Genomic DNA, 27,922 nt, shown 5'->3' on the forward strand with positions numbered 1-27,922 from the left:
GGTTGACTTTCTTTGGAGACAGTGAGCTCAGTCATTGAAAGTCATAAAATGGACTCTGGGTGCCTAATTGATAAAGATTTTATAGAGGAATCCTTCAAAAAATTCTTTCAAGGCTGTGATTTGATGATCACGTGGGTGTTACGACCAGTAAATCTATAAGCACAGAGGAGAGCTGAACCCCTGGGATGGAGGAGGCAGAACTTGGTTTGGTTCTTGTAAGAGGAAAGTTTTCTCAAATACAAAGATTCGGGAAAAAAAATAGAAGCTCCCCCCCAAATTACCTTTTAATATTTGCCTAGCTGTATAATGTCTGCTATAATTGACTATGATTTAACTAACGGTATCAGATCAGCTTTGTCCTAAAAGTCCTACTTGGATTGATGGATTACTCTAGGAGAAGTTGGTGTGGATGAAATCCTGATTTGACTTTGGCTAGATTATGTGTCTGCATTCCCCAGAATTTTCTAGTGTAGGTAACTGGAGAGCTAGTGTTTGCTGTTTTGTGTTTCTGTATTCAACCGCTTTGATTTGATATACTTCACATCTTGAACATCAATTTTATTTCAAAAGGGAGGTCTTCAGTATGATCTGACTGTAAGTAAGTGTACAGGTAGGAAGTAACTGTATTTAACTGGAGTAAGAAAGTAAGAGTAATAAGTATCAAACACCTTGTTTTTATTTAATGTTAAATTCATTGGCCAACTAATTTAAGGAAAATATGCCTTTTTTGAAAAAAAGTCAGTTGATAAAAATCAAGTTTTTTCAAAGACTTCAGCAATGCAGGAAGTTGAAAGAAAATGGAGAAAGGATAACAGCTCACCAAGAAGGACAGAGGGGGACCTGAGCCAGCAGGTCAGTTACACAGCTAACGATGCTTCTGTCTTTTCAAAGGATAAATAGAAGGTCAGGAAGATAACCATCCTGTTTCCTGGTTCAGGGAGTTGCTGTAGATCTTGGAACATATTCTACCTTCCAACTCACAGCCCTCACTGGCAACTAGAAACAGGTTCTAACAGATCAGTGTGTCTAAGAGTTAATGTTACAAGCAAAGTAGAACATCAGGTCTAGCAATCATGTAAACCCATACCTATTTTAAATGACAGCAAAATAATCAGAATTGTAAGAAATGGAGGAAAATGAACTTTCAAAAGATCAGTGGGACAGTAGACCCATGAACTCAGTGCAACCCAAATACCTCATCACTTTAAAAAAACGGACTCTCATTTAATTTATGAGAAATCCACTCATCAATCCTTATTTCTAGGATGCATTCCACTTGACAGGCACTTAAGATGAAACAACAGCAGCTGCAACCACCACCCAGTACCATTTTTTTTTTTAAATCAGTTGTTGTCTGCCTGATATAACAAGCTAACTAACTGAAGTGCCATTTCAATTCAAGTAGCTTCATTAAGTGACCAGAAATGTGCATCTTTATCATAAACCATCTATTACTGGCTTTAGGATACTGTCATTGCTATTTAATTACAAGTTCTTTATGTCAACATGCAGAGAAGAAATTAAAGTAATTTCAACACTGCCTTACGTGGCAACCTTTCATAGTCTCTTCCCATTTGGCATGAGTATAGCCTAAAACGAGGTTCAGCCCTGTAAGGTACTATTGTATGAGTTATCTATTGCTGTGTAACAAATGACCATTTGAAGATGGGGCCTTGTTTGCCAGTTCCCAGAGCTGCAAATGTTTGAGGTATCAAAATGGTGCTGACTCTTTAAGTACTCATCACATCAGACCCTTGCTATGTTCCCCGTAAAGACAAGAAGGCCTCTCTCTCCACTCTGACCAGGTTTTGTCCTTCAGGCCCCAGAGCAACATGGCTTATGCCTGTGCCTGACAGGGATCTTCTGGAGGACATTTCTTTTATCTTCTGCAAGCAGCCCCTCTATCACAGGGTGTGTTGGTTACTCTGATGTGTCAACTTGGCTGGTACCATAGTGCCCAGGTATTTGGTCATTTTCCTGGTGTTTCGGATGAGATCAACATTTCAATTGGTGGACTCTGAGTAAAGCAGAATTCCCTCCCTAATGTGGGTGGGCCTCACTCAATCAGTTGAAGATCTGAGTAGAACAAAAAGAACAGCCTTCCCAGAGCAAGAGAGAAATCTCCAGCCTTGTGGCCTTCAGATTGCGACTGCAGCATGGGCTCTCCTGGGTCAACAGCATGCTATGCACTCGGCAGACTTTGGATTTTCCATCCACTATGATGATGCAAGCCAATTCCTTATAATAAATCTCTCCATGTACATAAAAATATATATTTACATACACACATCCTATTGGTTCTGTTTCTCTGGAGAACTTTGACCAATACATAAGGTCATAGTTCATGAGAATGGGCAGGACACAGTGCCATTCTCTCCCTCCTGTCTTGGCTCCAGGGCATAAATCCTCTCCCTCTTCGTTTTGGACTTCATTAAAACTCCTCAAGTGACTCAACATGCATGTCCCTAAGGTTTATTCCAGTTTGGACTGCTCTCCTAGGATAGATTCTGAGAAGTGGAATTCTTGGGTCAAAAGCCATGAGTATTCAAGACTCTTCATTCATATAGGGAAATTGGTCTCCTTAAATATACCTTCACTGGGCCTCCATCAGCAATGAATATTCAAATTTATATAGTGCATTGTTATTCTGATTAGCATTTATTTGATCACTGGCCAAGATGAATATATTTTTATGTTTATTAGCCATTATCCTTTCCTTTTCTGAGAATTGGCTTTTCATGTCTTTTTACTCATTCTTTTCAGGGGAAAGGATGAGGACTGAGAAAGGACATTAACTTTTTATCTTTCATGTAATGTGAAAATATTTTTCTCACTTTGTTGCTTGCCTTAACATTTTCACGAAATTTTTTCTTTTTATTAAAGAAATATATATTTATTGTAGAAAAAATTTTAAATGTATAAAATCACATAGAAAGAAATAAAAATTACCCAAATTCCCCAGAGATGGCTATTACCAACATTTTGCTGTAAGTTCTTCTGGTCTTTTGTTGTGGATATATACAAATATATGCACATAAGTATTTTGCTTTTAGGAAATTACATTTCACATTTTACTGCTTACATTTTCAAGTTTAACTCTAGAATATATAATGAACATCTTACCATGTTATTAAATGTTATTTTATAGCATGATTTGTTTAACTTACTTCCCGTTGGAGATTGCTGATTGTTGCCAGTTTTTACCATAGTAAATAGGAACGAACATACTGGTAAATAAATCTCTCCAAATATCAGTAGTATTAAATAACAGAATTATAATTTCTTGTGAAAAAGGAGACATATTTTAAACACTTCTGATACATATAACCAATCTTTTCTCCAATGCTATGTATAACTCCTACAATAATATAAGAAAATGCTCATTTCTCTATACCCCTAGCAATATTTGGTATGATTATTAAAAACAGCACCACCAGAAAATAACTTTGACAATACGTAGGTAAAAATGAGCGTCTCTGATATTTCACCTTTTTCTTGATATTCATTCTTCTATTCATTCCACTAATAATTACTGAGTACCACCACAGACCGGGCACAATGTTGACTCCTGAGAAAACAGTAATTCTCCCTCCCCTCCCTGAATCATTATCTTCATTTTCTGGGTCAAAAGAAATTCTTGCCATGGACTCGTCCTCTCGAGTATCCAAGCATCTCAAGGATACGTTGTACCGCCCCTATTTCTCAATTATGGTAGAGTTACTCCTATAGGACAGTCTAACCCTTATCTGCTCTGTTATGGTCAATACTGTAAAGGATAGTTCCATCTGAGTAACTTTTTTTTTCAGATACATTCTTGATTTTTGTTAAGATCAATGTAATACAGGAGGTATGGGCAAATCAGTCAAACAATGAGCTTCTGGGAGAAATTATGAAATAAAACTGAAAGGCAATTTGGTCTTGTAGAAAGAGGATAGATTTTGAGTTAAGAAAGATGTTGGTTCTCACACCTGCACTGTAGCTGTGAGCAAATTATTTAGTTGCTTCTTTTGTGAAGTCTGGCTTATATATAACACTTTTCTTACTGAATAAAAAAACCTAGAAGAGTACCAGCCACTGAGTAGAGCTAAGGGTTTTTGGTTTGTTTCAACTAGACTTTGTTACTTGGGTGCCCCCTTTCATAATCTTCTCTCTAGTCTTGCCGCCCTGTGTCTTCTGAGGAATCCTTAACATTCCCTGTTGGCCCTGGAAGACTTGAGGTTGTTAATCTGCACTTTCTTCTTTAGATGACGCCTTGTGTTATGAACCTGTCTTTGCCCGGCTCATGCACAAAACCCTGGTCTGACCAGACCCTGCTTTCCATGGTGATAAATAGTTTTCAGGAAATCTGTGAGTTCCTTGTGGGCAGAAAACATGTCCTGTGTTTCCTCTGTGTTTCTATCTTCAGCACCTGCAAGTGCTTAATGATCATCTATTGAATGACTATTCATCTGAACTTGGATGTTAAGGGCTTATGTGTGAAATCTCAAGAGTAATTTTTTTTTTTTTTTGCATTTCAATGCCCTTCTTTTGTTTCATCTGAAGATATCCTAGCTACCTACTGAGAATGAACCCAAATGGTACCTTCCCCAGGAGGCCCTCCAAGTGTCCCTGATGGAAAAATTACTCAGTTCTCCACACTTCCCATGCACTTAGTCTATTTGCTTTCATTGTCTCCTCCTTTGGTAGACTCTGATCTGCTTATTTTTGGATTTCCAAATGCTCAACGTACTGAAGAAAGCATTCAATAATTGTCTGTCTGAGTAGGAGAGGGAAGCTGTGTTTAATCCTCCGTATGCTTTAAAGTTCAGTTTGTATAAAGAAGAAGCTGATTTAAAATGTCCTTGAAGGACAGACAGCAAAAAGAGGCAATGAGCAATCATCGGAGAGAGCAGGGGATGTGGAGACAGAGCAGGTTTGATTGGTGGTGCCGAAGTTCATGGGTGTCTGTATGGAGGCCAACTTTCCCCTATCTCCAGCTGCCTCTGGTCTCTGCCTGGTACCAGCAGGAAAGCCACTAGGGGTGGCAGTACTTTCCCTGTAATTTAGCAAATTAGAAATAATCCTCTCACTTTAGAGACATGTACTGATGATGGAATTCCAGGCACCACGGCAGACTCACGGCAGATATGTATACTTTTCAAAACACACTTGGAAGCCCCTGCCTAGAATGGTCCTGCTGAGACAAGTCCACGGGCCTTCCTGATGTAACTCATTAAAGGAAATATGTAGGTAACCAGAGCTGAGGTGGAAGGCAGAGGGGTAGATAAGGACCAGCTTCAGCATCTAACTGGTTATCACAAAAATCTGTCACTTCACCCTTGCAGTACCTCGTGGCTTTGTATTAGGAAATTTAATTATCATGCTTTTGATTCAACTTCTCAATCCAAAGACTGAGGTGTTTTTAAAAAGACTAGACTTTAATTTCCTAAGGTTTTTAGGAGATATTTAACCTTTTCCTTGCCAGCATTTCTGAGACATTTTTCATTGATCATAGATGACCTTAGAACATCACCCAGTCCGCAGGCCTTTTTTCCCTCTTAACGCTTTATTTTATCCTTAAGTGCCCATTTTCCACTTGTCAACTTCGCAACGCTGGACAAAACTAAACTCAGAGTGTCAATGGAGGAGACTTTCCCAAGGATCACCATCAGGAGTGCCACTGTTAACTGAAACACAGCCACTTTCTAACGGCCCCTTCACTCCCTCACTGTGCGGCTGAAAAGAGAAGGAAGTACACACTATTGAGGAAAAAAGATTCAGTCTTAGAAAAATTTTGTTTCTCTTAATGTTTCTAGTTTGACTTTGGGAAAAGGAATATGTATTATTGTTTTCAGACATCAAGTCATCTGTGCATTTTGAATTTTCCACCAGTTATCTTCCCACGTGTGGAATGAACAAATGTGGGAAAGAATTGGAGACTGATGATTTAATTTTTTAAAAAATAAAACTGATGAGACAGCAAATGATATTCAGTTCTATTAAAGGGACTAAGCACAGACCTTAAAAAAAAATCCTTACATTCCTTGCATTGGGATTGTGTGATATGGTTCCACAATTCAGGGAGATTGGAAATTACAGAACATCTGCAGCGAAATTGGTTTTCTGTGGAAAACTGATGAATCACTTACTGCCAACAACTAGAAGGAAAAGCACTTGTTTATGCCCTTATGTAATGAATTTTTATGAGGTGAAGTTTGCTGTTTATAAAAAATACACTTTAAGCTGCTGTAGATGTAAAATAATAGAATTCAGAATTCAGAGCAATGCATTACTGCAAAGACAGTCACTAGCAGAATATTATCTGCTTACAAAACACCAAAACAGGACTATTACTTCTATAATGGAATTAAAAAAAAATCTCATCTACCCAGTTGGATTCGAGAAGAAAAAGTATTTAAAGAGACATAGCTGAAATTGACAGCTCCAAAATTGCATGTATTTTCAAAGAAAAGTTATTAATTCTCTCATTGTGCTTCTGAATTCCAACTGTGTTTTCCCTCAAAGCAAGATTGCCACAGAACATTTTAAATTAAAAATGGCACTCCTAAGTTTCACCACAAAGACAAACTGGGAGTGCTGGCCGCTCTGTGGTCTTACAGAAATGCATGCAGAAATCTCACAATACCCTCAGTTGTTCCGCTCAGCGTGAAGGGCTCCATGGTCAAACCCCAAACTCTCTTGCCTTCTCCACTTAGTGAGCATGCGTGTTGTGCCAGTCACTGTCTGGGGATGCAGTGTCACAGAACGGTGAGAAGGATACGGCCTCTGTCCTCCCTGAGCTCACGGTCTGTTTTGCCACTTGAAAAAAAGTCATCTGATCGAAACTGAGGAACATTTTAGTAGCTTTCAGAAGAGGTACTAAGAAATATCGCACACAATATTGGATGGGGGTCCTTTGCATGCCCTTTGTATTTGGTGGGGAGCTAAGCATTTTTAAGGCAATTAACCATCATTTCCTTGAATGGAAAACCATCGTAGTATTTTATATTTTTTGTTGACTAAAAAGGCACTCCTGCAAACTGTCGGGGAGTGACGAGCACAGAGGCCATCAGGGAAGGACGCTACTTCCTGAGGGCTTAGGGATAACGTTTACCGGGGAACCATCCCAGACACCTAGCAGGACGGTAAAGCCTCTGGCTCCACAAATTCAGAACTGTGACTATTTAGACAAAGTCTCAGCTGAAGTTCAAGTTTGCGTTATGTCTTATAGGCACCCAAACCATAGAAATACCTCAAAAATGTCAGCATCTCTGTGTCCACATCTGGAAAGAATACAAAAATCCTGGGTGAGACCCTGTGTCTTGACTCTTATTTGAGGACATATGGTCACCTTACAGGCTTAGGTGAATTGATAATATAAAGTATTTATGTCAATTGTTTTGATCTGGTGTACTAGTTTCAGATATTTTAAAGTAATTAAACTACCTTTGTTTACAAATACTGTACATTTATTTTTAAATACCATAGAAATGCTTTTGGAAAAGGAAGTGGGAACTTTTTATCTTTTTGTTGCCTACAGACTTCAACGTGGTTAAAAAATGTATATACCATATGGAGTCAGAGATATAATATGTAACTTAAAATGCATAAACTATTCAGACTCTTTCAACAGTTTGTGGTTTGCCATAAATAAAGTCAGGCTTTATTTACTGTAATGCAAAAATAGGCACTCTAAGGTTTTTAGGGTCTGATATCTCCTCAATTCACGCATTTAAGGACTTGTTTACTAGTTGTGCAGATGTTTTACCTTTGAATTGAACTGAGACAAAATTGGCCATGAGATTTTACAGACATAAGTAACTTGTTTCGGTGTAATTAAACAGTATTATATGCTGTTGTAGAAAACTTGGGAAATGTAGAAAAGTATAAAGAAAAAAATCAAAACTGAATTACTTAGACGTTTATTATAAGATACATGCGCTTGTTTATCTCACAGTTGAGATCATATTGTACTTAATTTAATATCCTACTCCTTTCATTTTAATATATTGTAAGTACTGCCCTATGTAATTAAAGTTATTCGTATGTATTTCTGCATCAAAGTTTTTTCCATGGTATTTATAATATTGTTTGAGTCAATTAAAATGCTATACCAATTTATTTGTTTCCCCACGGTTGAACATTTGTGTTGTTTCACATCTTTATTACAAATAGAGGTATCTTGAACATCATTTCAATAAATCTGTACCTAAAATCTTATTATGATGTCCTTGAGACAGATTCTTAAGGTCAATGGACATAAACATGCCCACATAGCCACATCCATGTGATTTTCAAATCAGCTTTAAACAGATTTTTGTTTTACTGGCTCTGGGATTTTGTCGAAGGCATGAACCAAAACTGTTAATGAGAAAAAGTTACTTTCCTGTGAGTGAGAAGGAACAAGAACTACCTATTTGAATACCATACTTTTGGGTTTCCTGGCCTCAGGAGTGACTTGGTTTGACCTTGTTTGACTTGTTTTAATTGCCGGAGTAACAGCTCAAAGCAAGATTCCATGAACACCTTTGTACAAAATGGTGCCTACCTTTAAAAAAATCTTTTTTAAATGACATTTTAAAAACCAAAAGCTTTTCCTTGAAAATATCAAGAAAAAAAATAACAGATGACCCAGAAACATAAAGGTATATCCTGTCTTGTTTCACGACTGACGTACTCTTAGAAAGAAAAAAAAAAAAAAACAACAACATAGAAGCAAAATACTTGCCAACTTACTTGCGGGGAATATAAGTGTAGATGGCACACTCATTTTAGCTGCAGAGAACCACTGGGCAGCAGGACCGGAGAGAATATGGCCTATTGGTTTGGCTATAAAAGTATGTGTGGAATTGTTCTGTTGCTGAAAATGTCTTTTCTTAATCCAGTAGCACTTCACTTACTGAGCGCTGTTAGGAAAAACAGCTTTTTTAAAAGCCAGTGTTCCAAATGAATCAAGTTGTTGGCTTTGAGGGCCGACACATTTTCAAGGTTCCTTAAATACAGCAATGCTCATGTCGTAGCCTCCTTAACCAATGATACAGATTATAAAGTCACTTTTATCGATGATGCAAGGTCATTTTTTAAACCATAATTACTATTCAGTTAGCCCTCAGAGCCTGTGTGTCCCTACTCTAAATGTTACCAGATCACACTTTTTAAGTTTTTTTTCCATCGATACCAGGTTTTCCCTTATTTCTTGTTACTGTAAACATGCTTGCTTTTTAACAGTTTCCTCCCCCTCATCTGTTATTTTTAACCTGTCAGTGAAAGTTTATTAGAAATCTATCCAAAATAAAGCAGCCTCTAAGTGAAGACTCAAGGAACTACCCCGGGCGGAGAGCTTCGGTGCATGGAATCTATGAAAGTCTGTTTTGACTTCTCAAGGCTTGGCTGACTTCCGGGTCTCCGACCATTTCAGACAGTGGTGCTGTTAAGGTACCACAGACTGAGCAGAAATAATAACAATCATGACTCGTATCGATGGATTATTTGCTATAGCCTTTGATCTGGTTTCCTTGCTCTTATTCATACCTTCCCACATGTCAGCAACAGTGAGCCTTTAAAAGAATGTAAGTTTGATGGTATTTCTCTGTTTAAAATCTTCCAGTGGTTTTCTCAGACTTAGAATAAACTCAGGTATTTTTTCATCCCATCACGGGCTGGCCCCGGGCCCCCTCATCTCACTGCCTCCCTTCCTACCTCTCTTGCTTGTTCTGATTTCTTGTTGTTCCTTGAACAGGCAATGGGCTCTCATCTCTGAACTCGAGCGCTTGCCATTTTGATCTCCCGGCATTCCTCCTCTGCTTGGCTTTCTCTCTCATTTCATTCAGATCTTTTCAAATCTCAGCTTTGCAGAGAGGACTTCCAGGAGCATGTAATTCAATACAGCATCCCTGTAGTTCCCTGTTCCCTTAGTCTGCTGCATTTTCCTCAGAGCACTTCTAACGTCTGAAGTGATCTTACAACATGTGTTTATTGTCTAGCACCCCTCCAAGAATGTAAACTCCATGAGAGCCAGGGTTTTATTTTATTCATGAGCGCATCTCTGGGTACAGAAGCAGCATGCCTGTAGGGGCTCAAGGAAGAATCAGTGAAAGGATGGTATGTTATTTAATTCCAATTCCAGTCCTAAGAGGTAGACAGGACTGAATGCTCATTTCATAGGCTGATCCAGCTGAAACTCAGAGCAGTTACATAAACTTGTTCAAAACCCACAGCCATTAAGTACTGAAGGCAGGGGTGCTGGGAACAAGGGAGCAGGACATGCCTCGAGTCAGCCTGGACCAATGTGCGAATTTTAGATCCAATCACTGAAGCCACTTAGATACACTAAATACACAAGTAGGGAACCTGACTTGAGAACCAGCTGCATGGGAGAGGAAAGAAAAATGGGGCTGGAAAGGTTCTTGTTTTCCCAAAGGGGGACACTCAGGGTTGCATGTTAGCGTCTTGTCGCTAAAGTGGAAACACATGATGTAGCTAAGTGTGACCCAGTTGTCGTGAACCTTGAGCCCTGAAGCCGCTAGGGAGCGCGGACAGAAGCACCAGGGTCAAAGCGAGTCTCCCGGCAGCCCACAGGGGCGCAGGGACCATGTGGAGTCTGGGGCTGTCACAGCAACTTGGCCTCGGGCCCGCATCTCTGCGGCGAGGCGAAGCTCCGAGGCAGCACTTGGATGGTCTCGGTGGTCCTGATCCACTGATTAGCAGCTGACCACCACCTGTCTAGGGTGTGATCTCTGCCAAGGATCCTCACAAGCAGGAAAAACAGAAACAGGAAACTCTAAGGAAAAAGCATGGAGGGACGGTAGCAGGTGTGGGCCATGCTGGGGTAGCCACCTGGCCCCTCCTCCAAGGATGGCCTCACTGCCCGGCTGCGGGGAGTCAGGTCAGCAGGCAGCCTCTAGCCCTTTGGTGTCTCTCGGGTGCAGAGCTTCCAGGCCTGAGGTGGTGTCCTTCCCGGAGCAGCCACATCCAGCGTCTGAGAGGTGGAGGTGGAAAGGCCTGATGACTCTGGCCCAACCCCGGGGGTCCTGACAGACCGCACAAGCTCCCCCACTCTCCGTGCGGTGGCTGAGGCTGGCGGGCCTGTGTTGTGATTCTGTCTCGTCTGCTTCTTTGCCATTTCCTCTCACAGGTGTGGATCCCTAAGGGGCATCCTGCACTTCAAACCCCTTTCAAGATCTGCTTCTGCAGAACCCAACCTGTGAAGCTGGGTTTAGTCATTAGCTGACAGAATGTCTCCATTGGTTCACTGGGACTGAGACAGAGGCTCTGGTTTCCAGGGATGAGCAGAACAGCCACGGTCTCCAATCTCATGGCAGGTGGTGGTGGTGGTGGGGTCATTACTAGTCGGGGTAGCAGACGTTAAGTAAAAATAAAAAATTTAAAAAGAGACATTGTACCAAGAGCCATTAGGTCCGTGGGGGAAGAAAAAAACAACTCCCATAACATTGACAACTCTATTAGCATGCACGTAAAGCACTGTGTGTTCATGGTAAAATCATGACAGTGTGGGTACCTACTCGGAATTTGCTATCAAAATAACAGTTAACAAAATTGTTGGTACAACAAATCTTGCTGACTTTAATTCTTTCAGATCTTCAATCTAAGGCAATCATTCAATTACTTATTAATGTCCTTATCAAACTAGGTCACTGGTAAAATTAAAGGCTGCCCGTAGACCACTGGGGTAAGGAAGGTGAACATCGACACTAGTTGGGTTTTACTGTTTCCACCTGCCAGGCAGCCACCACTCTCACGACAGCATCCTGGTTTCCTGGGGGGCACTGCCTCCTCTCCCACTGTGGGTTCACAGGTGCTCCAGAGGGGGCACCATCCACCCTGGAGTCACTGGGGGCGTGACTTCTCCCTCTTGGTTGGGGAATGTGTACACAATCCCAGGCTGACCAGTGACTGTGAGCTCCTGGACTTTGCCAGGACTATCAGGCAAGAAGCTCCAGGCCAGTGAGATCAGAGTGCTGGCAGAAGGTAGGTCCTGAGCTTCTGGTGGCCACCGTTTTGCCCAAGAAAGAGGCTGACTGAATCCCTTAGAAACCGACTTTAGAGAGAAGCTTAAAATGACAATTGGGACATCAGATCTTCAGGTTTAAAGCAACAGGTCTTACTATTTGTCATTTTATGATGTTATGACATCATTTCTGAAAAGAAATGCACTCATCCCAGAACCTTCACAGTCTTTTATTTTTAGACTCTAACCTCTTTCCAGGAAGTGGCAAAATGAGCATTCTTAGGAGTCACTGGATAAAAATGATCCATTATTCCTGACATTAAAAATGAAATTTAATGATTAAAAAAATACATTAACACTCGCATAATCTATTTAGAATCGTGTGGTTTCTAGTGTGAGTAGAACTTAGTCATGCCTGGAAAGGAACAGAAGGCAGTGGCTGAGAAGCATGTGTCCTCGTAAAACAGGCCTATATTGTGTGCTCAGGATGACTAACACCAGGGACTTTAACATGACACAGTTTTTCCCAGAGGAAACAGTTTTAATTTCTAAATGGCATTCACTTCAGACATCTCGATCCCTGATTTCAGGGGCTGCAGGCTGTGCACCTCTGTGCCACACTTGGGACAGGCAAAGGACACGTCAAATAAGCAGCTACTCTTGATGCAGTAGTAACAGAAGATGTGCTCGCAGCCTATGGTGTGGGGCATGGTGGGCCACTCCCCACACAGGGAACACTGCTTGCCGCTGGTGTCCAACGTGCTGTCACCGTTAGGAGCACCGGTCAGGGGGACACACCATGAAGAGAGCTTGGCTTTCAACTTCTGGACGTTGATAAGTGGCAAGAGAAAAATCAGAAACTCAGCGAAACCATGCCAGAGGAGCTCCCGGTTCATATACTCGAAGCCCACTTCCCGGACGTTTTGGGGCTTGCAGAATACGGAACGAATGCCGAGCAGACGTTCGGTCAAGGTCGCGAACTTGCCTTTATGGAGGAAGAGCAAGAAGTTAATCAGCCCACCGAGCTTCAAAAGTCCCACCACAAAATTCACGCACTGCTTGGCCTTCCTGAATGATGCAAGGTGACGGTTTTGAAACAGATCGTAGCATCGCTCTTCCAACCACTTTCCCCCAATGGTGCAGACGGCGTACCAGAGCTTTTGGTTCTTACTCGGTGGCTGGTATCTCAGGCTGGGGGAGAAATCATTCTTGTACTCAATATTCAAAACCGACTGTCCCACTGTGGCATTTTTAGAGTAGATGGTGAATCTCCACAAGAAAAGCCACAAGAATGCCTTCACCTCTGGCTCAAAGCGGGCTAATAGCCCCGGCTTAAATCCATGAAAGCACTGAGTAAACTGGGACCAGACGAGCTGCTCCAGGGCCTTGTTTAGTTCAAGTGCATCCAACTGACTTATTCTCAGCACTCTGTCTGCCCCCTTCGTCTCCTTGTCTCTGGAAGCCATGCCTTCTCTGAAGGTCTCTAGGAAAAAGGACAATTAGAAACTATCATCAAACAGTCACAATCTTGTCCTGTCTTCTCACCTTACACTTGGAAAACGGTGGCGCAGACGACCCAGGGCAAGAGATGCGCTTCAAAGCAGCACAGTGAACAGTCACTGCTTACATGAACCTCTTTCTCTTTCTTCTCTCCCTCTCCCCCTTCCTCTTTTCCTTTCTTTTCTTTCTATTCTTTGTCATCCCCCTCCCCTCACCAAAGGAATAACAAGTTTTTGCAAGTTGCATCCAATTTCCACAAATGTTCCTCTAGGTCAACCTCCTGGAGTGGATATTTCAACGGGAGATGATAAAATCCTGACGCTGACAGCGACGAGGCTGAATAATAACATGACTAATGGAGAGATACACGAACTTAATAAATACAATGAAACATGGGGAACGTCACGATGGATGGTAAGTCAAGACCTCTGTTTAATTTCCAGCACTTTTACTGACTCCAAAGGAATATTTTCAATAAGTCGTTTAATCTTTCTCAAGCACATTTTATGTTTGTAAAGGAAGTTAGGAGAAAAAAATAAAGGAATAAATGTTTATTATTCTATCACACTACTGCAGAAAAGAAATATGAGCACAAAGCAACACGAATGCAAAAATGTCATTATTAAGGTACTGGAAAGGTGCGCATAGTTTTCTATGATGTAAAAACAGACACTGAGATCATTTTATAAATACATTTGGTGCTACAGAGACCACAATCTTATTTAAAATGCAATAGAAAAAGCTGATTAATGGTTAGCTGGGTATGACTGACTCACCTGAAACGCGTTTATTAAATGCCTGTTACGTGTAAGTCAACGCATCAAAACCACCCAGTTGCTGTTGTCAAAAGTTGAGAGACCAGTTTAGATATTTTACATTTTATGAATGATCTGGCCAATCCAAACCATGACAAGAGATCTGTTTAAATTTAGTTTTTAAAATAGGCTCAGGACACACAGAGCTTGGTCATGATCTCCGTCCCTTCGAGAAGCCTGACCTGCTCAGCAAACACCGACTTAACAGATGGAGATGCGGGTCCCGCGGGGGTTCAGTGACACCAACCATGTGGCTGTCGTGATCTTGGCCAAGTCATTTCACTTCATCTCTGCCTTGGTTTCTTCCCTTACAAAACTAAGGGCTGGAGACAAAATGACCTCTAAAGTTCTTTCAAATTCTATTTTATATATATATATATATATAAATATATATATAAAATTTTTTTTTACAAAATTATACAAAAATAGGAATCAAAAATGACTGTGAAATCATAGGTTATTTAGAGCTGTTTTCTTCTTAAACCAGGTATGTGACAGGAATGCTTCTCACCGACAAATGCCAACTGTCTTCTGGGGTGATCTCACCTTTGTCCCCATCCTGCAGCTCCCTCAAGACTTGCCAGCCTGTGGCTACAACAGTGCAGATTTTCACTGTAAGTTCTGTGAAATCCTGGCCTCATATGAACCAGGAACCACAGGAAAGAAAGGGGGTTCAGACAGAATTCCCTTTCCTCTGTTTTTCTAATCCATTCACGACTCTATCCGCCCAAACCTTTTCCGAATGCTGACAGCTCTCAGCTCTCTCTTGGACGACGTCTACTTGGCCTGTCCCACCTCCTGACTCCGTCAATGCACCTCACGCACCACGATCCTTTGACAACACAAGCCTCCTCCCATTCACCCCATTTGCTCTGCTTCCTAACATTTCAATCTCTGGTCATAAAGTGCCCAATTCTCCTGGTCACAGTGGACATCTGCTCTCTGTTCCCTTCACCTTGAAAGGGCTGTTCTTCTCATTCTCTCAGTGAAAGACTCACCTGGTCCTAAGTTTTTAAGTCCGAGCTTAGGGGACACTTCCTTCTGGCTCCCAACTTGAGCCAGCTGCCTCTGCTAACTGTTCCTTTCATGCTCTGTTCTTCCTCTTTCTTGGCCTTCCTGTACTGCAGAAAAACTATTTTGATATTTCACATAATGCACTGCCTTTTAATTATCAATTTCCTCCACTAGAAGATAAGCCTCTAAGACTGAGTCTTCTCATGGCTGAATGTTAGCAACCAGCCCCGCGCCTGGCACACGGGCCGCGTCCTACCAGCCAGCCCCATGCCTGGCACACGGGCCACGTCCTACCAGCACGAGATGAGCAGATTAACGACCAGGATGAAAAGTCCCAGGTGGGTGAAGAGTAGAAAATACAAACTCCCATCCAGTAAAACCCTGTCAAGTCCCCACAGCCAGATTGTTGATGGCTACTTCTCTCAGCGTGTTTGCTGTGCATCTGCTACTCCCCAGAGCACGGGTCAGAGCTGGTGATGAAGTGGTAGACCAGACAGTCTCAACGATCATCTGACCAGACTATCATCTAGTGAGTGGGAGGAGGGGGAAAGGAAGATGTCCTGCAGATCATCCCCAGGCAATGACAATAAGGTGTGGTACATGATGAGCGTTGTGCTCACAGCTGGACCTCAGAAGGTCCAAGAAGGCTTCGTGGAAGAGGCAAGATCTTTGCAGCCACCTGAAGGATTAGCAGTGTCAGGCGGATAAAGGCCAGTGAGAACATGACTCCAACAGAGGGAACAGTGGGGGCCAAGGCTGGGAGGCGCAAGGACAATAGAGAAGGCTGGAAAGGAAAGCAGGAGGCTCAGGCTCCAGGCCCTAGAAGCCAAGCTGAGGACGTTATATTTGAGCAAGAAGGTAACGGAAAACAAATACAAATGAACTTATTTACCAAACAGAAGCAGACTCACAGACATAGAAAACAAACTTACAGTTACCAAGGGGGGAGGGTGGGGAAGCATAAATTGGAAGTTTGAGATTTGCAGATACTAATATATATAAAATAGATAAACAAGTTTATACTGTAGAGCAGAGGGAACTATATTCAATATCCTGTAGTAGCTCATGGTGAAAAAGAATATGAAACGAATCTATGTATGTTCATGTATGACTGAAGCATTATGCTGTAACAAGAAGTTGACACACACTGTAAAGTGACTATACTTCAATAAAAAAATATACATATAAGGAAAAAAGCCTACATTCTAAGTGAAGTAAGCCAGAAAGAGAAAGAAAAATACCATAAGAGATCGCTCATATGTGGAATCTAAAAACAAACAAACAAAGCATAAATACAAAACAGAAATAGGCTCATAGACACAGAACACAAATTTGTGGCTGCCAAGGGGGCGGAGGGTGGGAAGGGATAGATGGGATTTCAAAATTGTAGAATAGATAAACAAGATCATACTGTAGAGCACAGGGAAATATACACAAGGTCTTATGGTAGCTCACAGAGAAAAAAATGTGACAATGAATATATATATGTTCATGTATAACTGAAAAATTGTGCTCTACACTGGAATTTGAGACAACATTGTAAAATGATTATAAATCAATAAAAAATGTTAAAAAAATTTACTATTATAAAGTCAAATTGATGATTATAAGTGTCTATATTCTGGAAAAAAAAAAACAAGGAAAAAAAGTCTATAACCAAAAAAATAAATAAATAAAGGTAACAAGGAGCCACTGAATAGCTGTAAGCAAAGAACAATCCAACCTGCATTTCAGAGAGCTTGTTCTGGACACATGGAGAACGCATTAGAGGCTGAAAGACTGGAGGCACAGAGACTGATTAAGATGATCGTTCAGATGATTTAGTGAGAAACTAACGATGTCTGAATTAGGAAGGCATCAGTGGGGATGGAAAAAAATAGGTACCTTTCAGAGCTACGAGGTGGAAGAACTGACAGGACTTAGTGAGAAGGAAGCCAAGGAGGACTGAGCTGAGTCACGGAGGGGATGGTAGCGCAATTCTCTGGAACAGAAAACACATGCAGAGGTACAGGTCTGAAGGTTCCCCTTATATATATTATATATATGTATAATAAATAAATCTGTGTAGTTTTCGAGATCTGAGGCTCCTATGAGACAGCTTAGTGGAGAAGTCCAGGAGGCAGTTATGGGATGTGGGAGAGAAAATCTGAGTGGAGATTTTGAGTGTGAGCTCCCTCTCCTGGGACTCATCTATTATAAATCTACTTGATCTACTTAAAAGCTAAGATGAGGAAGGCAGAGGAGATGGTATTGCACGGTTCTCAGAGGCAATGGATACAATTTCAAAACTATCTCAATAGAAAAAGGATTTCAAAATTTATGCAAAAAATCATCAATGAATAAGATTATATTTCTCACCTTTCTTGGCAGTTTACAAATTTTCCCTAATCAGCATATCCTTTATGTAATTAATTAAAAGACCTAAAACATTATTTTAAGAAACCTCATAATCTAACCAAAATCTATACAATTACTTGCTCATACTTACCAGATCATCCTTCTTACCTCTTCACTGTCCCTGGGATAAAGTGCACACTTCTCAGACCTAACTTAGCCCAGTTCTGCCTCCATCTCCATAACCACGTAACCATATAAAACACCATCCCCCAGCCGAGCCTTAAATTCCCGACCACCGTTCAGTCCCACCTCAGGCCCTTTCCCCCTGCACCTCGAACACTTACCTTCTTGACCTCCCACTGCCCTCAATATCTGCCCTAACGTTCCAACCCTGGTCCAACATTCTCCATGAAACCTTCTTCATTATCTCCAACTCCCTTCCATGACCGCCATTTTGAACTCTTGACAGCCCTCAACTATCTGTCCTGTGATTTCAGCTGCGTGAATACATCTCTCCCTAACTTGACCGTAAATTAATTTGGGGAAAAAGCACCTTATCTTATACCTCTTCCTCAAAGTGCCTGCCACCTCTAAAGTGACTCTGATACCTAACTCAGTCTTCCTCACGCAAAGTCCTGTCATCACTCAGGAGATGCAGGAATATGGTCTCTGTAACTCTTCTACTGTAACCGTGTCTGCAACTTGGCATCTTCCCCAGATTTCATCTTCTGGGGTCAGCGAGATAAGGGAAGCTCTCCTATTTGTCAGCGTACCCTGGAGAGGCTCGGACCGTAATGGACTTCAGTACCAAGTTCAACATGACCAGTTCCCTCCCTTCGCCCCCTCCCTGCCCCCGGGTTTCAGATGAGGATCAGGTGAAACAGTGCGTGTTATAGGTACCAGTTTATTTATCTTTAAATATTAGAATCACAACTAGTTCTTATTAATCTCACAGAACTTATCACAAATGCAGGCTGAGAGGGGCTGCTCAGTCGCTGTCTGTCCACGCCATCTGCAGTGGGAGGAGCGGCTGGCCGCTCGCCGACGTCCTGACCGGACACCGCTGAGAGCAGCGAGTCGGGCTGGGTGGTGGGGGAGGCACCCTCTTCCTCAGGTTCCTCACTTATGTTTGGGGAGAAACTGCTCAGAGAGAGTGGCTGCTCGAAGGAATCATCTATTTCAAATCCCTCATTTCTGGAGGAATCATACTTAAGAGCATTTTGTAAAGACAGGAGATTTTAATGGCTGCCAGAAAAGGGATTTCACACACTCTCTAACCCATCCCATATTTAACAGTCCTTATTATAAAAAAATTCTTTCTTATCCCTTCTGTTACAGTTTAACTTTTTTTTTCTTTCCTCGTTTTCACCCCAGGCCTGGCCTCGGTGCAGATTAAGAACAGCTGGGCTTGGGCTCCTCCCTGCAGAAGACTCTTTCCTAGACCAGCAGACTATTACTAAGCTGCTCTCCAGCCTCCGCTCTTCCAGATGAATAATTTGTTTCTCTACTTTTCTGTTTCAGGTTTTCGTTTCCAACATTTTAGTCATTTTTGTGACTTCTTGTAGCTGTAAACACAGAACAGACACTGTTCATTATGACCCGTAGGCCGTTAAGGCTGAAGGCCCCTCCGATGCACGGACTCCTGTGGGCAGCCGAGGCAGTGGGGAGAGCGCACTGACAATCAGACAGACTTGGGCTCAAGTTCCTGCTCTGTCATTCAGTTGCTATGCGATCTTAAAAAAGTCATTAGCGTCAGATTCTCCTAAAAGTTGGAAATAAACAGCTTCCTCACAACACTGCTGAGATTAAACCAGAGAATGTTGCGAAAGTGGTCTGGAAATGGGCAAACCGTATTACTGGTGTATTATTGCTACTTTGGCTGTGGATGAACATAAGAAGAAAAAGACTCAGCTGATTTTGCCAAATTTCATTTCCAAAGACTGAAATCTTCATTATTACTCACTGAATGCCTCAACCAGCCTGCGGTAAAAGGATTTCTCCCCCCCAGGAAATACTGAAGACACCGATAAAATAGAATTGTGGCAGTTGAACAATGAACATGATGTCACCATGACATGGTCAAGTCTGGGGGTCAGGGAAGGGGCAGAGACACAGTTCAGTGGAACTCCTTGTACCCTTAACTGGCACCTTATCTGAAAGGTGATGCTGGGGTGGGTATTTGGAGACAACAGGGGTGGGTCCCAGCATGACCTGCTCTCTGGTTGCTTAACCCCCATCCACATGATTGTGCCTGTCATCTGGAAGCAAAGAAACCTCAGGAATGCCCGCTGATAACTTCTGACTCAAGAGTGCTTTGCTGAACAGGGCCTGGTACAGAGCATCCAACCTTGGTTCATCACCAACACGCTACGCGCAATTCCTCTTCCTTCCCCTCTTCCCTTTCTGGCAGGTACAGTTATTCTAGAATACTGGCTTTAGAGCAGGGCAGTGCTCAGGACTAGAAGAAACTGATAAAAATCAAAATAACCAGAAGTTCAATTAACCTGATTACGGAACTTCTTCCTTCCACGATATAACAGTATTTGCCCATAACAGGTGTAGAGGACAGAAAAATGCCATCAATAGGTTTAAATCACATAAAGTTATTCTCCATTTAATGTGAAGTCTGTGTTTCAGTGAATTCTAATTCTCTGACAAGTGGCTACTCAATTTAACCGGTATTCACGGAGTGTCTGAAAAATGCCAGGCATTCGCCTAGGTACCTGGGATTCAATCCAAAAATATTTTAACTTCCAGTTAACTTCCATTTACTCAAGCATTTTTAAAAAAATGGGATGCTACTGTAATCAAGACTAGCCATTGATCTCTGAAGCAAAGAATGGATCTAAAACGTGAAAACACTATAAAGGATCACAAAACTCCCTGGGGCAGAGAAGGGACAAATGGCATTTAATGTTGTGAAGCACTGACCCTGGCGATAATCTATCTGGGGGACGTGCGGATGGGTTCCAGTAGGAGCTGCGTCCTGCACTGCGTCATCCCTGTCAATGGGGTTGCCCTTGTTAGGAGTCAAGAAACAAGTCATCTGCTTGACCAGGGATGGGCTAAAGATCAAGCCCCAGTAGAAAGACCTCATTTGAAGGAAGCTGCATTGATTCTGGAGGCAGGAGTAATCATTGAAGGGAAGCGACGTACCAGGGTATACATGTCACAGGATGACTCCAATGGCAGAGTTCAGTAAGACTGAAAAGGAAACTGCAAACTGGAAGACCAGTGACTGGACTCCTGTAGTGTTTCAAGGCCTTAACTCAGGTGCCGACTAGTAACTTCCTGAACGAGTTAAAGTAATTTAACTTGCTTCACTGAGAACTCTGAAAATAAAAATGATGATGGTGTCCACACATTTTTGAATCAAAAGTCCCCAATTCTTCTGGGCGAAGCCCAGCCCTTTGCTTTCCCGAGCCCTTTGCACTAATGGCCACCCACACCTGCCTACTGGCCGCCCATTGGCCAGGCTCCTAGTTCACTTTCAAGAATTTGAGTGTTAAAAATTCCACATTATTGGTTCTTGGGGGTTCCGTATGTAGTTTCACCAAAGTTAAACTTGAATAGTTAAAAAAAAAAACAACTAATCTTTTTTAAAAAAAAAGTTGGGATTGTTTTGAATTGAAACAAATACCATCAGATTTAATTCAAATTGTTCTCCCAGAATGCCAAAAACAGGGGATGCTTTTTCCTATTCTGCCATGAAATCTCATTGTTTTAATACACAGTCCTATCACCGTCTCCCTCCCTACTCCCCATTTTCCAAACTATACTAAGTTAAGATTCTAAAAGGCTGACCCAGGAGGAAACATTTATGGCCATGCAAAGAGACTTATAAAAATAATTAATTAGTAAAGTACAATCGGCACTGAATAATATCAGTGTTTCATGAAGGATACTGCTACGTTAAGGGTATGTGAAAAAGATGCTCAAGGCAAAATCAAGACCAGATAGATACAAAGTACAGCATCCACGAGGGTTAGTGTGATTAACTTGTCACATAAATATGTTTAAGATGAAATGATCTAGCACTAAAAACTATTAAAAAGGTCTCCTGCTGACACTTTATCACGAGACATGTCACAGTGCTTTTCTTTCACAGGAAAAAAAACAACTGAAAATTCGTTTACTAAGAGTGGCAATATATAACCTTATCCCTTAAATAACTCACACTTTCCTTTTAAGCTTTTCATTCCCCAAATAAAACTTTATCATCTATGCTGCATTCCAAAACCAAAACAAATGACTGCATCTCACTAAAGAGGGAAGAATTTTTCAGGACGTATTCTCGAGCTTTTATTGAGTATAGTACAAATTATGACTGAATATATTTTATTTAAAAACACGTTATTGACAGAAATCTATCAATAATAATGTGGGTATTGTCAAGGGCCTGTCAATATTAATGTAATTATGATTAAGGGGATAACATGGATTTTTAGCTATAACACCAAGTAACATCTCGTACATTGCTGCTATCAATATATACACGATTATTGACCTGTTCCAAGGCGCTCAGTACTAGATGTATTACCATTAGGCATATCTGTCAATGTGTACTGCCCACAAAAATTCTACATTTAAATTTACAGTCCTATAAACTTTGTCAGCAGAAACATGTGATTCCCAAGTAATCTCTAAGGTTTCACATCCATCCATGCACCATCCCCTCCCCACCAGGCTGTCCTTTTCCAGATCCACAATAACCAACTAATTTTAACTATGACAATATGGCTACCACACTATTCTAAGCCTTCTAGGAATTGAATTGGATGAGAACATATGTTCATTTATTTTTCCTTTTAGGTTTTAAAAAAATTTTAAGCAACATTTCCTATTTGGAGGTTGCATGAATCAAGTTCTCTAACTGGAGTTTTTAAGCTTTGAGCCTATCCCCTCCTATTTTATTTCCTTTGTGTAGTCAGATAGATTTACTGTCCATTGTATTGAAATCAATACTAATAAATGGGACATGCATCAGAGAGATTTAACAGGACACTGATTCCCAGAACACATTTCAAACATGAGCAAAAGAGAAAAAGCTATGCCCGGGACCCTTTAGAACACTGACCTCTGGCACTGTCAGCAGGCCCAGAAATTGACACCTGTAAGTTCAAATCCCACTTCTGCCACAGGCTTGTTAAGTGCGTGTCTCTGTGCTTTTCTTCCTCTCTTTCATCAAATAGTAAACTAAGTTTCAACAGATTATAGATATCTGTTGTTATAAATCCAAATTATGCTCATCTGGATACAGACAAGAGGTGCAGAATTTTAAAATTCCCTTATGGACACTAGACCTCTAAATTACTCTTAACTTACATGCAGTCCTCATCAAAATCCAAATAGAATTTCTGTTTTTCAAAGTGGTGGTGGGTACACAACAAGGTACTTCTAAAATATATCTGAAGGATAAACTTCAAAATAGCGTATGTTTTTCAAAAAGATGAACAAGGATAAGTAACTTGCCCTAGCAGAGGGGAAATATTCTTTTTATTTGGAGAGAAGAGGGAATTCAACTCAAATACTCCAATCTTTAAGACTCCAATTAGTCTTACACAATTGAGCACCTTACCTATTTCATGGCTGGTAATATTTACTCAAGTATCTAAAAGTAACAGAAAATGCTTTTTTTAAACCCGAAGACAGAATTGCTCATACCTCAGCCTAGCTTCACAAATCCATTTCTAGGAGAACAGCATGGCACTCGTAATCTTTCCTTTCACAAAGCTGTGCTCCTGAGTCTTTCAGAGAGAAAGCACACTGTGGAAAGAAAGAGCAGATGTTTGCATGAACATGGGAAGTAGCGGTAAACTGGTTCTGCTTCTGGCCCCGCTTCACCACCAGGCTGTGTGACTCTGGACCAGTCATTTTTTTGCCCCCCTATAATCTGCAGCAGTTAAAAAAAAACATTCTTTTAAAGAGCACTGCAAAAAGTCTACATCTCTAGAATCCTTATAGGAATTGTTTTAGGAAACCTTGGAAGAGGAAGAAAATAAATAAAAGATAAAGGAACAGCCATTCCCAACTGCAGAAATGGTAACGTCAAACATGAGTTTGGAAAAGGCTAGAGAAAGTGGAGAAATCAGAATGGTACCCATGAGACACAGGTTCAGTCCTCATGGAATAAACAGCAAAGCCTGATGGGAGACAATCCCAACCAATCTGTGACTTTACAACCACAGTAAACCTCTACCACTTACTTCCCGGTTATGGAGCGCTAACAAGGGACTACCGCAGCTAAGTGCCCTTTGCAAAATGAAATAGTAAATCATTTAATCCTCGCAATATTAGGAAAGAGATTCTTGTATTATTTTTGTTTTAAAACAAGGAAACTGAAGCACAAAGCGATGAGCTGAGTTGTGGGAAACCACACAGCTAGAAGTGGTGGGGCCGTGCTCTGTACCAGCATCCTCTGCTGACACAGTGATGATGGGCCTACAAGCTGAACATAATAAACACTTTAGGACAGCACCGCAGGACATGCAGATGGGGCTATTTTCAGAGGCTAAGTCCTAAGAGATTGAGAGCACAAGCATGAACTACAGCAAAAACTGCGATCCGAGGATGAGCAAAGAGCCACATGAAACTTAACGGAACAACTAAGTCTTTAAGTCCTCTATAAATCTGGAAAAGGACTTTAGGATCTGATGCCTACGAAGAGAATTCTAAATGACTTGAAGATGACTGGAACACACGCTTAACTGCACATTTTATGGCACTCTAGAGAATGTGAAAATAGCCCTAAAGGAACAGAGGTATTAGCGAGGGACAAGCAGGAAGTAGCATGTGATACCTCCTATATATGAGGCACTGGTTTCCCTATGGTTCTTTCTCTCATTTAATCCTCATAACACAGTCAGTATCACATCCATTTTAAGAAGTCAAAAATTAAGAGATTGACAACCTGTTTAGCACGCTGATCACCCACTGTGGATTGGGTGCCCCTGAGGAAACACAACTGTCACGCAGATTTGGGTGACGTGGCGATCAACGTGTCAAGGTCAAGCTGGCAATTAGTAAATTTCTGGTGAATGCTAGGGAAATGGTGGAACACACAAAAGCAAGTCAGCAGTAGGGATATTTGGTAAGCCTGGATCAAATGCAATCCCACAGAGCTCAAAGCTAAATTTTTTCCCTCAAGATCATTCTCAAAACCAGACTGCCAGTCAAGCTCTCAGGACTGCAGATGCAGAAAGAAATTAAAGGAATGTGGTCAGGTTGCCCCTGATGCCTGGGATGTACCTCATCAACATTCCCACGTGGTCAGAGAACCATTTAAAGAGACTGAATGTCAAATCTGAACAAACGGAATACGTCAGTGAAAAAAGGAGACTTGAACCCCCATCTATTATGAACACATATGACACGCTTAGTAGAGGCCACGCCAACTCACCTACCTAACACTGGAAAGGAATGGTATACGTAATCAAAACAGGATTACTTCAGAGCTCTTGGTTTTTATCTTTTAATAGTAAGAAGAAAAGACAACTGGGATGAAATTTTATCTCACCGTATTGATAGGCAGGTAAGAAGGAAGAGCTCTGAAAAAAAAAATCAAATAAAACAAAAAGCAATCTAGAGAAAGGCATTTTGATCCATAGATGGGAGAAGGCTGGGAAGCTGACTGACCGACCACAGAGGGAAGGGCAGAGGCTGCTAGACGTCCTCTTGCCAGCCTCCATGTCCATGTCTAGAAATTTGCAGGGCCGGGATTACAGATGTGGGGCAGACGGAGCAGTTCAGGGCTTTTCTCCTGAGGTTTTTTCCACATTCCAAAGGAACTGAAGGGGAACACGGGAGGTTTAGAAACTGCCGTCATTTCACAGTGAAGACAAAAAGGGAGCATCCAATTTGCTTCTAGGTTGTCCAACCCAGATAATCAAGGGAGGAAAAAAAGAAGCCAGGGATTCAGAGCAGAACTTTGGTCCAGAAAGAAAGAAACTGCAACTTGCATCCCTTTTCCCTGTGCTATAAGAACTGGTAGAACATAAGAGGGAAAGAAACTTAAAATTTGATGCTGTGAGGAAAATGTGGGGCCGGGACTCAGAATTATACTAGCAACGTGATGTTGGGCAAGGCTGCTAACATCTTTAAGGTTCAGCTACCAAATGTGTAAAATGGAAAATATCTGCCCTTCCTATTGCAAAGACTATATTACAAGCTTCAAATATAAGCAAAAATTTTATGGCTAATATAAAATAGGGGGAAAGGAGAAAAGGAAAGAATTATGATTCTGATCATAAAGAAAGAATTAAATTTAAAATTTGTAGCTATTAAATAAGGTGGAATATAGAGAAGTTTATGGCTTTTGGTAATGAATTAACTGTGAACAGATATATTTTATTATTTAAAAAAACTAATAATCAAATGAATGCATGCTGACTACAAATGAATAATTATCCTAAGAAATAAAATTTTAATGCTAGAAGGAAACAGATCATCTAGTCTAAGATATGAATTTAATTTCCCTAACAGGACCCCTGTTTTTCAAGCAGAACACAAGCTGTTCTTGTAAAATACTGCTGAGGGTCGGCTTGCTTTGTCTCTCCTCTGCATGGCTCCAGGCCATTTCTACAGCAGCTCTTCTATGGAACAGTTTTAAAGCCACAGATTTTGACTGCTACTCCTAATTTTTAAAAATAAGGAGAATAAAGCCAAGAGGTAGAGCTGGTCAAATGAAAACCACAGTCAAGAGTACAACTCAATTCTCTGGACTTACTCCAGCATTCTATGTCCTTTCTATTTTCTTTCCTTTCCTTTTTTTTTTTTTAAAGAAAAAGGGGGGGGGGCAGATTTCTCTTTTTGGCTTTTAAATAATTCCACTCTCCCTTCTTTTTCCAAATCTCCTTCTGGCTCAAGATAATCCAACTCTTGATTTCTCTGGATACAAGTAATGGATAATATGGGCAAGATAAGGAAGTAGATAAAGCGAAAAAAAAAAAAAAAAAAAAAAGACAGAGCAAGTCTGCCCCTAGTTTATTCTGTTCAGGCTTAAGTAAAGGTGACTCATAGGGGAAGGTGTGTAGACGACAAACTGGTGTGGATGGAGCCTCAGCCTCCCTGTAATTGCTTGAAACTGTCCAGGTATAAAGTGTTCCAGGGGCAACGCAGAACACCAGGCATGTTAGACGTGAACATTCAACAACGCGGTCTCATTCTGTGACCAGCTTTTTCACTAAATGTAGTACTTCTGGAAAATGGGACCTAAAGAAATAGGTAAACAAACAATTAACTTTTAATTTAAGGCCTCAAAAGAGAAATGATTTTCACTTTCTATTTTCTTATCAGAAACCAATGTTAAACGTAACAAAGCCCTCGCAAGCAATTTTCCAAGAAAATTCTTAGTAGTTCTCACCAAGAAAATTAAAACTGCTTTTGAGATCATAGGCTTTCAAAAATGTTGGAAACTTTACTTTTGGTACCAAACACAAAGTTTTACATGAACTATCAAACATTAAGTAAAGTTTGGACCCTGCAATAATTCCTAAGCGGTTCTTAGGAGTTAAATCTCACCACCGCCAAGTGCGAGGAAAAGACTTCCAAGTGTGTGTCTAGAAAGTCGCTTCGTGGAATGCAAAGGAGCTCAAGTCTAGCTGCGTCTTTTTCTTTTAACGGTGCGATCCTAAGACTATTTTTAGGGGTTGAGGTTCGTTCCACTGCCTTTCCCCAAATCAGACTTTGATTTGCCTCCTCCAGGAAGACAGAAAGCCCATGAAACGGGGAAACAAGCAAAGGGCGACAATTACAAGGTCGTGAAACTCCGCGCCCTCCCAGCTGTGAGCAAGAGCCCGGGTTTGCGCTCCTGATCTCTCGGGCGTCACTGACCTTAGGCGTCTGCGAAACGCCCGGCTCCGCGTAACTGTTTCTCAAACATTCTCTGGGAAGCGCGGCTTTTCCTAGCAGAACCTGGGCTCCCCGGGCTTCCGGAACTCGCGGGTTCACGCAGTGACGCAGGACCCGGAAGTGCCTGAAAAAAAAAGGGGGGATTAAACCACCGAGGACTACGCTTCAGCGCGCGGCGGAAGGCCCGGGAGGGCCCAGCCACAGCGAATGCTGACGAGCCGAAGGGACGAAGAGCCGACGAGCCGAAGAGCCGAAGGGCCGAAGAGCCGAAGAGGACACCCGCGCGCGGTGATTGGCCATCTGGCCGTGAGGTAAGCCGTATCTGATTGGCAGGAGAGTCGCGAACCCGTCAGCCCCGGGGTCGGGGGCCGCGCGTGGAGAGGCTTCGGTGTCAGGGGCCGCGGGGAAGCCGGGGCTTTTGAGGGCAGGGCTTTCCCGGCCCTCAGACGCCGGCGGCGGG

The 27,922-nt window shown here is 41.6% G+C and overlaps 1 protein-coding gene across 3 annotated transcripts; it reads right to left on the minus strand.

Moving 5' to 3' along the window:
• Window positions 1-12,161: 12,161 nt before the first annotated feature.
• On the minus strand, window positions 12,162-27,624 carry PEX2 (peroxisomal biogenesis factor 2). Of its 3 annotated transcripts, none has more exons than XM_074354870.1 (3): window positions 27,445-27,583; window positions 23,278-23,379; window positions 12,162-13,430 (listed from the first exon to the last, which is right to left on the minus strand). In XM_074354870.1, exon 3 carries the CDS (start codon window positions 13,411-13,413, stop codon window positions 12,496-12,498), a length of 918 nt encoding a protein of 305 aa, XP_074210971.1. In that variant the 5' UTR covers window positions 13,414-13,430; window positions 23,278-23,379; window positions 27,445-27,583; the 3' UTR covers window positions 12,162-12,495. The 3 variants fall into 3 exon arrangements, with proteins under 3 accessions (XP_074210971.1, XP_074210972.1, XP_074210974.1); XM_074354871.1 differs by lacking the exon at window positions 27,445-27,583 and adding an exon at window positions 25,249-26,554; XM_074354873.1 differs by lacking the exon at window positions 23,278-23,379 and having other exon boundaries at window positions 12,162-13,428; window positions 27,445-27,624.
• Window positions 27,625-27,922: the final 298 nt, after the last annotated feature.

The sequence above is a fragment of the Camelus bactrianus genome, chromosome 29 (genome assembly GCF_048773025.1).
Source record: "Camelus bactrianus isolate YW-2024 breed Bactrian camel chromosome 29, ASM4877302v1, whole genome shotgun sequence".
In the NCBI taxonomy this organism is placed as follows: Eukaryota; Metazoa; Chordata; class Mammalia; order Artiodactyla; family Camelidae; genus Camelus; species Camelus bactrianus.